Raw genomic sequence first — 15172 nt, forward strand, 5'->3', positions numbered from 1 at the left:
CAGCACTTTATGGCTCACTGGGAATTTCCACAGCTGATCGGGAGTGGAGGTGGAGAGAGATGGGGGGGGGGGGGGGGTGAGTGGGGGTGTTAGGAGGACGGGGCGGGGGAGAACAGGAGAAGACGTCGCTTTGGTGCGGTGTGCGGTTGCATGCGCACGGGCCAAAACCAAACTACAGGCTGCTGTTGTGATTGTGTCTGTCTGCACACCCGCCCAGGTATCAGAGGCCCGTGACAGAGCACGCCCAGCACGCCAAAAGCCCCCGAGGGTTGCGTGACTCCGGCAGGGCGCCGCTACCGCTTCCACTGATCGTTTCCTGGGAGCATGAGAGTAAACACACAGGAAGGATAATCTGCGATTCTGACTGGGAACCCCCACACCATCTTTAAAATTACAATATTCTACATCTTAATTTACAGGGTTTTTTTTGTTTAATAATAATATTTTGTGTGTGTGTGTGTGTGTGTGTGTGTACTTTGTTAATCTGATCCTAAAGTTTGGGCTTCAGAAGTGCCTGTTTTCGGGGGCTGATTCTGGTATCTGCGTCCCGGCGCGCAGGGAAGAGGAAGAAAAAGCAGAGGAAGAAGTTCGCACCAGTTTTTGCTTCCAATCCAGAGGAGGTTTCAATAGCAGCGGCGCGGCAGGGGAGGGACGCACTGCCAGCACTCGGGATACCCACTCAGTCACACACACACACACACGCATTCTCTCTCTCTCCTTCTCTTTCGTCTCTCTCTCTCTCTCTGTCTTTCTTAGACACACACAAACACACTCCTGCCCACTGGAGACCAGTTAAATCCGCAAGAAAACTGCAAACGCGCATCAGAGCGGTCGCCTAATCCGATTGATCGGTCCAGACAAGACGCGTGAAAACTGGAGGAACTACTGGACACCGCAGAGGACAACTTGCTCTTTTGATTCTATTTTTTTCCCTCCCTCACTGTGAGATCGGGGTAAAAAAAAAAAAATTGTTTTTTTCCCACATTTTATTTTAGGGAAGTTTTGGCCAACAAGAGGCACCATCTTTAGAGAGGTAAGGCTGATGTGAAGATTTTTTATTTATTTTTATTATTATTAATATTATTATTATTTGGCTTTATGTCTGATCCAGGATTATTTCCTTTATTACCAGAAAACTTTTTTTTTTATTTGTGAAACTTCTCTGCCGCGTCCCCCCCTTTTTTTTCTTTGCAGCTCTCTCTTTCTATATTTAAGATCCGAGCCGATCGGACTTCTTGTCTGGCAATGAGAGACAGAGAGCGGAGGAAAAGAAGAATGTTTTTTTTTCCTTCTTCTTTCTTTCTTTTTTTTTTTTTTTTTTTGCGGCTTACAACTGCGGGAAGTGAAAAGTTTCAAACGCATATGAAATCAAGCCCCGGCTCGCATGCTGTTTTAATTTGGCGTTTATCTTCGGGTTTGGCACGGCAACACACGGTGCGGAGGAGATGATGAACTTTAGAAAAATCCTCTTCGCCTTTGTGCCTGCCTCCCCTCCCCGTCGGTTTGGGTTCCCATGCTCCCAGGGGTGACCCAGCACCCAATAAAAGGCGATTTATCATTACGCGCAGGACGTCTCCAAACTCCACGCGCGCTGCTTCTGACATTTGCTCCTGTCATAACTTTTTAGTATCAAAACTTTTTTGTTTCCTCCTTTTCTCCCCCCCCCCCTTCCCCAAAACAAACAAACAAAAAAACAAAAACAAAGTTGAATGTGTACATTTTTTGTGTCACCTTTGGCACCTATGGGTGCTTTTGCGCACCTGTGAGAGCGCAGTCCGGGACGAAAGGAGCGCTGAAAGCGGAGCTACACTACAAAAACCGAACTGTTTCGATTTAACCAAGATATTCGGTGTATTGCCTATCATTTAGCTAGATCTTAACCAATAGTTCTTTTGCAACCTTAACCAAGCTTTAAAATGTACTTACCAGTCCCAGTTAGTTCAATTCTAACTAATTAAGATCTTTTTATGTTCCAAATTAATTGTCATTGATAAGTCAAATAAATTTTGATTGGTGACAGTTGTTTGACTTTATGTTGACTAATTACTATTAATTTAAAAAAAAACCTGTAATAATCATCAAATGACATCTAACTAAATTAAATGAAAACTTCCGCACAATCGACAGCTAAAAAAACAGCAGGAGAATCACATGACGGTTCTCAATCGAGAAAAGAAAACTTCCTTAACCTATCCCAAACCCTAACCTTAACCTTCTTTCATCAATACCAGAACACCTGATTAATAACGATACAATACAAGGGCTTTACAGATGCAGAACTATGTAACTTTGCTGGTCCTTAAGAAGAAAACCTCGTCACTGTTACTTTCATGAAGTCCTCACTTGTTACGGAGACGCAAAAACTAAGGCTTACCCGTGGTATAGGCGTAAAACATTATTAAAACCTGTTTCAATATGGTGGTATGATGGCTTTTTCTTTCTTTTTTTTTTTTTTTACCATAGAACCGCAGATTGGAGTTCGTTGGCAAAGAACCCCAGTCTGCCAATGGCTTGCTAGCTGTCAGACCTGCTAGCACGTTCAACACGACACGCAGTGGGGGTCAAAGTTTTGTTCCAGCTCAAAACGTTTCTCAACCTAACCTTTTAAAGTTTTAATGCCATGTCCAAGGCGTACCCCGCCTCTCGCCCAACAACAGAAACCAACATCTTCAGTTGGCCTCAACAGTGGAAATCTCTTCATAAAATAAACGTGGCTAAAGTTCCTACAGTGGGAATGAATTCTTACAATGGTATAAAATTTTGCTCTTGCTCCGAGGAAGAACACCGCGCAACTAAAAGCTCTTATGACAATTGCTAACTTTTGCGAAGACGATATATTCATTTACGTTACAACCCACACTTACAGCACCACATGCGATGGCCGATGATAAATGTGATAATAAGGTAGTTAATTAGTCAAAATTCAACCGTCTCCAAAATTCTTTTTTTTTTTTACAGTGAACTTCTATTTATTTTCATTTTCTTTTGTTTTACCTGCTGATGTGTTTTTGATTCATTGAAGTGATTCATTCCAGCTCTGTGACACCTTGTGTTGCTTTCCTCGTCCGGTCCATCTGAGAGCCGCTCTGTCGGGTGTTTGATGAGGGACGTACGCCCGGGAGAGCTGAATAACTGCATTTAGCCGGGTGAAGACACACCGACTCCTCTTTAGCTTTCTCTGGAGAATGAATCACGAAGATGGGGGGGAAAAAAAGAAAAAGAAAGTGGTGGTTGGGGTTCGGTGGAGTTGGGGGGTTGGAGAAAAACAATCCTAAAATGGGAAGGTCCGCGTCGCATACCGTAACTAAACCGTGATTTGCATATGAAAACTCTGGGGCTGAAAGAATTCCACCAGTGTTGCTGCTGCTGCTGCTGCGGTCGCTCGCTCGCGTCCTGAGAGGTGACAGGTTTCTGCTTGTGTGTGCATACAGTCTCCTTTGCTTTTCTGTCACACATCCAGAGTCAGAGCGTGCAAGTTTTTTTCCCCTCATTTCCTAGTTAAATTATTCATTATATCTCATGTGCCTCCTGACCCTCCAAACCCCACCCACCGCCACGCTCACTTTGCGAAGCCCCCTTATTATTCTCCCTCAGACCGACTGCTTTTTCCTATCTGCCCTCACACACACACACACCCCGTCACACACCATCCGAAATGATGGGCAGTGGGTGGATGACTTTCCCATGAGGGGGGCATTCTGTCTTGTAATCTACAATCACCCTTGTGGCAATCACAATGCCAGCCACATCAGTCAGACTCAGTTCCTTCTGAGTGGATACTTAAAGCCCACCCCGACCCCTGCTCGGAGTTGGGGAGGGGGGACATTCCAGGATGCGAAAACCCCAAGGTCGGACGTCGGGCCACGCAGAGAGCGAGGAAGGAGAAGAAGGGGAGAGAGAGCTGGAAGGAAGCTGAGCTCCCCAATTTCCATGACGGCGGCGAGCGGTTCTGATCATGTGGACGCGGTTCAGAAACTCAAACTGTGAGTGATGTTGTGGATGGCGAGGCGACAGCTCCTGAGTGATGATGTAGACTTTGCGCAGAGGGTGGAACAGTGCAGTTTGATGGTTTGGATGCACTGCACTGCACACACACACACACACACCGCGCGCCCACACATACACACTCAAACACAAGATTAAAGTCTCTGTTCTTGGCTCCAAAGTCCCCCGCACACCACAAGTCTCTACCAAACCATTAACGAGCTGTTCTCGCTGTCCAAGAGATCCAGACCTGATTTGGTTTGGCCGGTCTCTTGCGCAGGTCCGGGTCCTGTGCAGATTTTTTTTTTCTTTTTCTCTTCTGCCTTTGACTCTTGATTTTCCTCTCTCCCTTCTTCCACTCCATCACCAATCTACCATATTGGGCGGCAATTCCCCACGTTGGCCCTGAAGTGACAGCGCTGATGGAACTATCTGCACAGCACCCACCGTAAATCTGCCCCCACAGACTTCCTTTAAGAAAACACACACACACACAAAGAGAGAGAGGTCCCGTGTGGGCCCCCGCCAGGCGTCTTGTTGGGTGGAATCCGAAATGTGTCTTTATTTGTGTAAAAATTAAACTGCCTTTTATTCCTTCCCGTTCTGTTAATGAGCTCCATGTGTCAGCAGGCAGGAAGCTTATCCATATTGACAAGGAGCTGGAAGGAAGGAGGAAAGAGGAAGGTTGGAAAAAAAGAAAAGTAATGGGAGGAAGGGGAGGCCGAGGACAGATTGGTGAGCACATGCAGCAGGGAGAATGAGCATTGGACTTTTTTCTTAGGAAGTATCTAACTCATTAGACATACTGACTTGAAATTCAGACTGGATGTTGACAATAACCCAATCAATCCACACGTACAACACATTCACAAGCAAGCAACGGGCTCTCTCAAAACCTTCGCAGCCTTCTTGTTGGTTACAAGCGTCAATCGAAGCCTCTGAAAGTTCCACTGAGTCCCTTAAGGGCCATAATCTAGAAGTGAGCGAAATGAAATTGTTACCGCAGACCAGTCATGGGAAGCCAAAGGGATAACTGGTTGTTCGAGGTCCAATGGCCACTTGCAGAAGAGCTGGAATCAGCATCGTCTTTTCTTTTTCCCCACAAAGAGAATGAGTAGAGCGCTCAACCGCAGTGAAATCTGTACGTTTACTGTGCGAGACTCCATTGCTGAAGAAAAGGCGTGTTGAAGCCTTTGTGCTTCAACGCATTCGGATGCCGTTCACCAAGGACGTGATATTGGGGAGAAATGGCGCCGTACATCACTCCATAGACACCATGCTCACGGTGAAGTTTGGAGGAGACAGAATCGTGATATTTTCAGCGCCAGACTTCGTAGAACTGAAGGAAGTCCTGTCCTGGACTGACGTGCCGGGACAGGAATCGGATGCCGTTTTTCCTAAATGCTCGACCTGAAATGAAGGTGCAAGAAATGGTTCCCCAATACGCAGCCAAGGAAACCCTTAACTAGCTTCAGACAAAGAAAACAGTTTATAGAGTGGCGCAGAAGATTAGAGTCCTCTGACCAGTCAAGATTTGAAGACAGTTGCCTGGAGGAGTGGGTCAAAAGATATGAAATCCCAGAGAGAAATTCAAGCTGTCACCATCAAGAGACGCTTTTCAACCGTACATTTAATACATGTAGGTAAACAAGTGCAACACATTTCGTTCTGTTATTCCGCCTCATCACACAAAACTTTACTTATGCGCTAATTTGGGATGATTGCTTTGTATGAGTGGTTTGCTTGGTAATAGTTTAGTGATCATTTAGCGTCCATTTAGAATCCAATGCATGAACGTTTTACTCCGGCTTTGCGCGTGATTTGATTTGTAACGTCCACAAATCAGAGCAGGTTCAAAGCTTTTCCAAGTCTTTAGAGCGGAGTGTCATTCCTCAAAGAAAGGGTGTGGAGGTCATTGGTGAACTTTTTCTTTTTTCCCGTTACTGTAGACGTTGAAAAGACTGTGTCATGGAAACAGAGAAATGATGACCAAAGTGCTGCGTTTTGTCCTTTAATCCTATTATACGGAGCCTCTTAGGCACCAGTTTGCCCATTATACACACGCAAGATGGTTTTTTCCCCCCATCTTGAATTCCTGTTGATTCCCACAAAAAAACAAAGTGAAAGCTATAAATATATAAATAAGCAGACCAAAAGCAGCGGGGAAACAAAGTTAACACGATTGCGGGTTAGTTCGTCTTAAAATGATTTGGTCTTTGAGATGGACTCAATTCTTCTGTGTTCTAATTAAACATTGCACTTTATTTCTTCCAGATGCTGCTTCGCTTTTAATGTGTTGTTTTGGTAGGTTAACTGTAGAGCACGGGAGTGTGCGTGCGTGCGTGCGTGCGTGCGTGCGCTCTGGGGGCGGGTGGACAGCAGGCTCGCACGCAGAAACTGCCGCAGCCTGGACCGTGTTGACACTGCGACAGTCCGCGCGACTGCAGTGACCCGCCGCAGCTGCTCTGACATTCAGATGTCATCCCTCTGTGTTGTACGGCGCGCTGCGATGAAGGAGCGAGTGTTTTCGGTGTCTGTGGGAGGGGTGTCACACACGAGGAGCGCTCTGAAGACACCTATCAAATGTGCTAATGACAGGGGTGATAAAATACTTGGAATATGAGCCGGGTGACATCAGCGCGCAGGGCCACGGCTGGCGCAGGCGGATGGGGTCCTCGCCGTGTCTGTGTGGAATGACTGGCAGCCGAGGGCAGCTATGCGCGTACCGCCTCCCCTGCCGTCTCGAGTATTAATAGACAACGTCTTTGTTCTAACTGACGTGGTTATTATTATTTTTATTTAATTTTTTTTTGAAAAGCGGAATGAGACAAGCCGAGACGATAAGGATCTCCGCTCTCTGTCTGAGTCAAACCTCAAAGTACCACTTAGGTGGTTTTTCTTTTGCTCTCTGATGTCTGGCGGTACAACAGCGGGCTTGGCTTAGACAACAGCCAAGACCGAGACAATGACAGGACCTGTCGAGGTTTTTTTTTTTGTTTTTACCCTTGCCTGCACTTTTAGAAGACTGTAACGAAGAAATAAAGAATTTTTTTTCAATGGAGGTCCATCCTCATCACTTTAAATCCTCAGATTTGTATTAATCTGCCCCCGTTTACAGTGACAGTGAAAGAAACCGCAAAGAATCGAAAGGGAAAGATGTGTGTGCACGAGTGTTAAAGGGATTATTTGTTTGATGGAGAGGGAAAAAAAAAAAGAATAAAGGAAAAAAACCTGCGATCAACAGGCGAGGGCGGGAGTGCTAGAGAAAGAGAGAGGGAAAGAGGTCATTAAAAGGACACCATCTCGCTCGCAGTAAATGGCAGTAAAGTATCTGGCTAATCTGCCATCATTACGCTGATTAAATCCCGGGGGATTTTGGCGTTCCCATCAGCTGCAATCAATGGGGCAAAAATCAATAGACAGGCGATACGCGAGAGGCGGTTTGGCCTTGGTCAGCTGCACCTGGCCCAGATCGCTGTGGACTGCGCCACCAGCCTTTTTATATTGGGGTCAATAAAACTTAAACGACGTGGACCGGAGGATTTTATGTTGAGGGTTTTGTGAAATACTGCAGTGTGGTTCCCCGGGGGCAAGAGGTGATGTCTTTCCCCTCTCACACGTTCCCACTTAAAGTCTAATCAATTCTCTCTTTCGGAGGAGGAGGCCTGGGGTTCTCGTTAGCGCTCCGTTTTCGGTGATTCTCGCTGTGATTTGGGATTGTCATTTATTAATTTGTAAGAATTTTGCTCAGTAGAACTAAATTACAAAGTCATAAGGCATAAGTGATGCCAAATTGCTGCACCGAAATATTTGGAAGTCATATTGGAGATCTTTATTTATGTAAATAGCTCATTAAAAGTCAGGTTTACTCTGTAAAGTAGCCATTAATTATTTTGCTAACTGACTTTGTGCAGAACAGAAAGTTGAAATGTCTCATTTGTCTGTATGCTTTACATCAAACCACGAGCAGTTGTCAAATAACTTAATTTAGCTTACCTTAGCCTTAACAGTTAACAGTAGCTTCATGCATTTAGTTGTACTTTGCTAAATTGTAATACTTGGACCTTAAAGAAAGGTATATTTGTGAGAATTAAAAAAAAATAATAGTAAGTTGCACAAAGTACTCATTTATATGCACTAACCATAAAACTGGCACCAAGATTAGCTTGACCTAACTGTTTGATACGAATGCGTATTGACAGATAAACATGATTTCCTGGAACGGGAAAATAACAATAAAACTCAAAAGACGTGGTTTTTATGACATGACAAAGAGCCAAACAAGAACAGCATCTATTTATTGCATTTAGCTGGGTTGTTAGTAGCTAAAGGTTAGCCGCTAATGACAGTTTTCTCACAGTGCTTACAAATAATTTGGATTCTGTCTGTCACTGTTACTTTTTTCTGTTGAGTACTTAAAATAACAACGTTAATAAGGCTCCTTCAGTAGTTTCATAGGTCTTTATTAGTGGATTTTTGTTAGCACAACAGGACTTTATTTCATTTTTAATGTACTCAGACTTCCCTTTTTCCTTTGTTGAAACTGTTGATTGATCAAACTGATTGATGGCTGGGTATTAGTTGCTACGGTGACATCCTCATTGTAGCGCAAGAGACACAACAGAAAACTAAGTTCAAGAGAACAAAACATAATATTTTTGAATAAGGAGGTGTGGATGCAAAAGAGTATTTCTAAAGAGGCTATTTTTTTTTTAAAGAAATGGTTTCTCCAATAAAATTAACTTCTATAAATGTTGCCTACATTTTCTAAATAATAATCCATAATGTCATTTTTTCAAAGACATATAAACAAGTAGCCTACGGACTGGGTCACAAAAACTGTGAAGTAGCCCTTTTGTTTAATGCTGAAGCTCCAAAGAAGATGGCAAGTTTAGTTCAGCTAGCGGCTAACGGTTAGCCGCTAATGACACAGTACACTCACAGTGCTTACAAATCATTTGTATCTTGTCTGTTAGCATTTCCTTTTCTCCTGAGAGCCCAAAATAAACTACAAAGAGATTTAGAAGTAGCAGAAGCTGCTCTGATGGTTTCATGACTGAAGGTCTTCATTAGTGGACTCTGTTAGCGTAACGAGGCGACTGCAGAAATATTTCCTTTTTTAAATCAAAATAAAAGCCTCAAACATACATACAGGACATCGAGCTTAAAGTACACACTTTTATTTCATTAGATAAATTAAAATCGCAAGATACAGCAAACTTCACGGTGACTAGAAATTTTGCGTTGCTTTAATATCCTGAGATCTTGTCTCTGAAATCGTTTCAACCCCACACCGGAAATTCATATTGGTTTCCCAAACATACGGTGGTTCATGTCAAGTCAAGAAACAGTAACTTGTGATGCATGGTTCGATTCTTATAGTGGCAACGTCTTTGTGTGTTTCAGAATGAGGCAGTGTAAAGGCTGGAGCTTAGTGCTGCTGATGGTTTTGGGCCTGGGGTCGTTGGCCCAGAAGCTGCCTACGAGAGACGAAGGACTCTTTCAGATGCAGATCCGAGACAAGTCGCTGTTCCACGACTCGTCCGTCATTCCAGACGGAGCTGAGATCAGCGGCTACCTCTTCAGGGACACGCCAAAAAGGTTAGCACTCTGAAGACACCTAGTGGCAGACTGATTGACATGAACCTGGTGACCTCTTCAAGACCGAATAAAACGAGTCAGTTTCATCTTGAGGTGGCTCATTCATACTCGGCATGGAAGAAAATATCCCATTTGTGGATGGTTTCTCCCTATAAATAAGTAGGAAGATAAGATGTTCCTCTGTAACGCGATCTATCGAGTCGATGCAGAAATAAATAATAGATGAGAATGTCAGTGTGGGAGAGCAAACAAGGTCGACGGTATAATATCCCCGTGTTCTTCAGCGTCGGTGTCCTAAATGGCCTGTGCATATTGTTTGGATAACATCAGACTATAATGAATCGTAAGCGCCAATGTTCATTTCCACAGGTACTACTTTGTGGTGGAAGAAGACAACACCCCGTTGTCTGTGACAGTGACACCTTGTGATGCTCCTCTGGAGTGGAAACTGACCCTGCAGGAGCTGCCGGAGGAGTCCAGTGGGGAAGGATCAGGTATAACTTGACATCAGACAGCAGTGGAAGAGGTTAATGACATGCTATGTGGAAATATCTCTATCCCCCATACATAATTAGCCTGCGCGGCAATGTTAGGCTTGGTGTTTTGGAGGGTTTTAATTAAGTCACACTCGTAGTGTCTAGTCTGACCACTAATGAGGCATGGGCCTGTCCCAAACTGACGTCTATAATTTCAAAAGACGGCTGTTCTCTAGTCAGCCTTCTGAATCAAAGTCATTACGTCCTTTTGCTTAAAGCGTTTTTGGCCTTTTCCAAGCTAAATCCTACTCTTCTCTGTTCTGTCCGACTTCCTTCTGCTATTTTTATTTTTTTGACTCACTTCAAAACTTTGTCCGTATGGAAGCTGTCCTGTGAGCACGAGAGGCCTCGCCAGACGACTAAGGCAGTGGTTTAGATTACAGAAGTGTGATGTGAGCATATATTTGAATGTTAATGCACAAGCACCTGTTTGCGCCTCTGCCATTGTCAGGTCTAATACTCTAAAATGGATAATTGGCCAGTAAACTAGTAAGTTTACACAAGCCCTACCTCAGGAGAGAAGAATTCATCCTGAACCCAAATAATGCAGAACAATGCCAGCTGGGCTATGCTTGGGCAAAGTGTGAAACTATAATAACTGTGAAATTGAAGTTTCACACAAACAAATGTATAGTTGGTATAAAACTGTTTTTGTTATATATTTTTATACATTTTCTAATACATTAAAAAAATGTCACTTGGCCGTAACAGGTACGAAAGTCATCATATCCGTTGCTATGACACGAGTTCAAGTGTCTCTGATTTTCACTAATCATCCTTGAGATATTTCAGCCACTTCACTGGAGCCCACCTGTCGTACATTCAGATTATTCAACATAATTTGGAGCCGAACATAAGCTCTCAGTTGATATCAGAGGATAAACCATGAAATGAAGTCGATGGAATTACTTGTCGACCTCACAGACTGGACTATGTCAAAGCACCTAGCTGAGAATTGGACACAAACAAAAAATAATCAGCAGCCCTGATTATTTGACATACCATGTCAAAAATAGCATGTCAAATAATCATGTATCTCCCTTGTGGAGATACTATAAGGAAGCATCCAGAAAGTCGGCTATAGCTAAAGCACTGCACCGACCAGATCTTTACAGTACGGCGGCCAGATGGACATGGAAGCTTAATTTGACCAAAAAGCAACACAGAACGGGTTAGACCATGATAAGCTAAATTCTCTGGTCAGACGAAACTAAAATAGAACCTCATCAACTGGCTATAAAAATCATTACTGTGATGTGGGCAACCAGACATAGGAGGCAAGTTGACAACATCCAAACATTTAGAGTGTTCAGGAAAACCTGTTTTGAAGTTGTCTGGGCCTGAGAATATGGAGAGGGTTTGTCATCCAACCTGACAATGACGTCAAACACACAGAGGAGTGGTTTTATGAGCATCCCATTGGTTAATGTGTTTAAGTGGCCCAACCACAGCCCAGACTGAACTCCAGTTGAACACGGGGAGAGTTCAAACTGACTGAATCCAAGCCGAATGAGCTCAAAAGGATCTGCAGAGAGGAATCGAAAAGATTATTTTAAAACAGGTGTGCTAATCTTGGAGCGTCTTACCCAACAACAAACGCTCCAAAGCCTGGTCTTCAAGGGCAACTTGAGGTTGCTATTGTTGCCAAACGCCCTTTAAGAAAAATATCAAACCATTGATGAGAAAACATAGAGAACACTGAATTACCAGTTGTGCAAAACTGTAGAATTACCCCCTTTAAAGCTAAGTAGTGGTTTTGATATACCAAATATTTGATATATGCCAAAACTCAACACACTATCAGTTTTGTGAATCTGACTTTAAAAAGGTGCTACAGCAAGAGTTAACCTTGTGAATTTCTTAATGTCTTTGGTCTTGGCGTCTCCAGGGGGAGTAGATATTTGAGCATTAATTTTTAGCACTCCACTGAGCACACTCTCTGGCTGACAAACATAATATTATGGTTTCTGGCTTAAGTTGGAGTTGGAGCTCGGACTGTCTCTCTCACGTTGGAGCTACAAGGCGCCTCTTTGTGGCATAGCTTCTCTCGGACGGCCAAGTGAGTGAATGCTGGCCTGTGATCTTCGGGGATGTTTGGAATGTAAACACAACCGTGACGCGAGCGAGCCAAATTATCTATAAGTTTCATCGCAATCTAACAGCAGTACAGTTCTTGTAGTGAATGTTTTTGAATAAAGCATGAAAGATATTCTACACTTCTAATTTATATTCATGATAAACTAGCGGAGATGCAACACCACGCAAGGAGCTCATGTTGTGTGTTTGCTTTTCTTTCCAGGAGAGCCTGAACCCCTGGACCAGCAGAAACAGCAGGTGACTGTGGACGAAGGCACAGAGCTTTTCACCTACAAGGGAAACGATGTGGAGTCCTACATGGCAACAAGCACGCCCTCTGGTCTCTACCAGCTGGAGTTGCTGTCCACTGAGAAAGACAGCAATTTCAAAGTGTACACCACCACAACTCCGGAGTCTGACCAGCCTTATCCGGAGCTGCCCTACGACCCCCGTGTTGATGTGACTGCGTTGGGTCGCACCACAGTCACGCTAGCCTGGAAGCCGACGCCAACAGGCTTTCTGATGGGCCAACCTGTCCAGTACTGTGTGGTAATTAACAAGGAGCATAACTTCAAAAGCATGTGTGCCGCTGAGGCCAAAATCAGTGCCGATGATGCTTTCATGTTGGCTCCAAAGCCCGTCAGAGACTTTAGCCCTTTTGACTTTGTGCACTTTGGCTTTGTTCCCTCTGACAATGGGTTTGGCAAGGAGAGAGGCCTTACTAGCAACAAGATTTCTCGAGCATATTTAGCCAAACCCAAAGTGTCTGACATCCAGAAGGTGTGCATTGGCAACAAAAACATCTACACCGTGTCAGACCTTAAACCAGACACGCAGTACTACTTTGATGTGTTTGCCGTGAACTCGGCCACCAACACCAGCACAGCGTACGTAGGAACATTTGCTCGCACCAAAGAGGAAGCCCGTCAGAAGACCCTGGAGCTGAAGGACGGCAAAGTGTCGGACATTTTCATCAAGAGGAAGGGCACAAAGTTTCTACGCTTTGCTCCCGTGTCTTCGCACCAGAGGGTGACGCTTTTTGTGCACTCGTGTCTGGACGCGGTCCAGGTGCAGGTGAGGCGAGATGGCAAGCTGTTGCTGTCGCAGAACGTGGAAGGGGTGCGGCAGTTCCAGTTACGGGGAAAGCCGAAAGCCAAGTACCAGATCCGCCTTCGAGGAAGCCGGAAAGGGGCCTCCACGCTGAAGGTGCTCGCCACCACGCGGCCCAGCAGCAAGCAACCCTTCCCTTCTCTACCCGAGGACACCCGCATCAAGGCCTTTGACAAGCTGCGCACCTGCTCCTCCGTCACCGTGGCCTGGCTGGGCACGCAGGACCGCAACAAGTATTGCATTTATCGAAAAGAGGTGGCTGACAGCTTCGGGGAAGAGCAGCGACGCAGGGAGCAAAATCAGTGTGCCGGGCCAGAGACCCGCAGGAAGTCCGAAAAGGTGCTGTGCAAGTACTTCCACAGCCCGAACCTGCAGAAAGCTGTGACTACAGAGACCATCACGGGTCTGGAGCCAGGCAAGACCTACCTGCTGGACGTTTATGTGGTGGGACACAGTGGCCACTCAGTAAGATACCAGAGCAAACTGGTGAAAACGAGGAAATACTGCTAAATGACTCTGCAAAGAATAAATCTATTATATAAATATATATATATTAAATAAGTTTATTTAACACTAAGTGATATTCTACTAAGAAGTGTACACAGACTGACTACTCATGCAGCTGATGGGCCCGTAGTAGAGACTCAACTGTTTGTAGAGAAAGAGAAAGATATCAACCTGTATATTTATGTTTACATTTTTATCTCGGCGCGTCCGAGAGGCCCGAAGCGTGAGCTGCTTTTCCTACCAGGCTTGTCGTCTTGACATCGAGTTGCCGCCAGGGAGGGGGGGCCGAACTAAAGCGAAAAATCACATCTCCTCCCGCGCCGGTTCCTGTGTCGCTGCATGACGTTTGCTTTCGTCCGTCACATCCTTCGGTAAGAGTCACGGCGACCGGAGGAGATCCAGAGGCTTCCCGCTTTGTATAGATCTCTCAACTGCATACTCGTTTCATGTTTTAGGAGAAAATTTAAATTATTTTATACTTTGTGTCTATATTTTTGATCGTCTCTTTTTATTGATGACAGCGTCGGCTGTTCCAGATCATTTCCGGTTTTTATGTGGAAGCTGTAGCTCAAGACATTCCCTTTTTGTATCCCAGCCAGTGTTTTCCTCTAGAGCCCATCTTGTAAATGTATTCTGTTTTGTGCTGGAGATCTGCGTTGTTATCACTGTATCGCTGTGTGTGCACGTGCGTGTGTGAGTGCGTGCGGGGGTGAGTGTGTCACATGTACAGAAATGTCCTGCCAATATTCATGTACATAAAGCCTAAATATAGAACAAGTAATCCCTGTGTCACCCTGGGTGTCAAGTTCTTTTCACCAAGCAGTTAACATCGCATTCACAGCTCTGTGATGATGGAGCACACTGTGCGTTTTATTCCAGAGACCTGAAATAGCATTGCGTACTTTTCTAAATGACAGCCCGACGCTCAAAATATCAGATGTAAAAATCCAAAACAGTTTTGATAAATCATTGCCGAAAGTAAGATTTAACAAGCAGGACTTGCGTTTTCTAACAAAAAAATAGCTATGTTCAATTTGAGCTTAAATTTTTGGTTCCTTTTGAGATCTACGTGGGGCGTAGCAGCAATACAAAAACAGTGCAGAATAATGCACTGTTTTTGTATTGCATTATGCTAGAAAAAGGTATTTGAGAGATAAAGTGTTGAAAAATACCAGTGCCACGACTGGATGAGGAGACAATATGCAGTAAAATAACTTGATAAATCTCGAATATCTGGCGCTTTGATGAAGCAGAGATCAGTTTTCAACTTAAGAGCCCGTGAGTGATGCCGATGATAAAAAAAAGGACTTCCAAGATGTTAAAACAGCTCAGAAAGTTAATTCAAAGCACTTTTTGAA

At 44.4% G+C, this 15172-nt stretch overlaps 1 protein-coding gene across 1 annotated transcript; it reads left to right on the forward strand.

The window, feature by feature from the left end:
* The first annotated feature begins 203 nt into the window (after positions 1-203).
* Positions 204-14601, forward strand: ndnf (neuron derived neurotrophic factor). The gene is made up of 4 exons (XM_005812739.3): positions 204-1033; positions 9391-9585; positions 9955-10079; positions 12421-14601. The coding sequence occupies exons 2-4, from the start codon at positions 9392-9394 to the stop codon at positions 13815-13817; spliced, it is 1716 nt and encodes a 571-aa protein (XP_005812796.1). The 5' UTR covers positions 204-1033; position 9391; the 3' UTR covers positions 13818-14601.
* The last annotated feature ends 571 nt before the right edge of the window (positions 14602-15172 follow it).

The sequence above is a fragment of the Xiphophorus maculatus genome, chromosome 9, assembly GCF_002775205.1.
Source record: "Xiphophorus maculatus strain JP 163 A chromosome 9, X_maculatus-5.0-male, whole genome shotgun sequence".
In the NCBI taxonomy this organism is placed as follows: domain Eukaryota; kingdom Metazoa; phylum Chordata; class Actinopteri; order Cyprinodontiformes; family Poeciliidae; genus Xiphophorus; species Xiphophorus maculatus.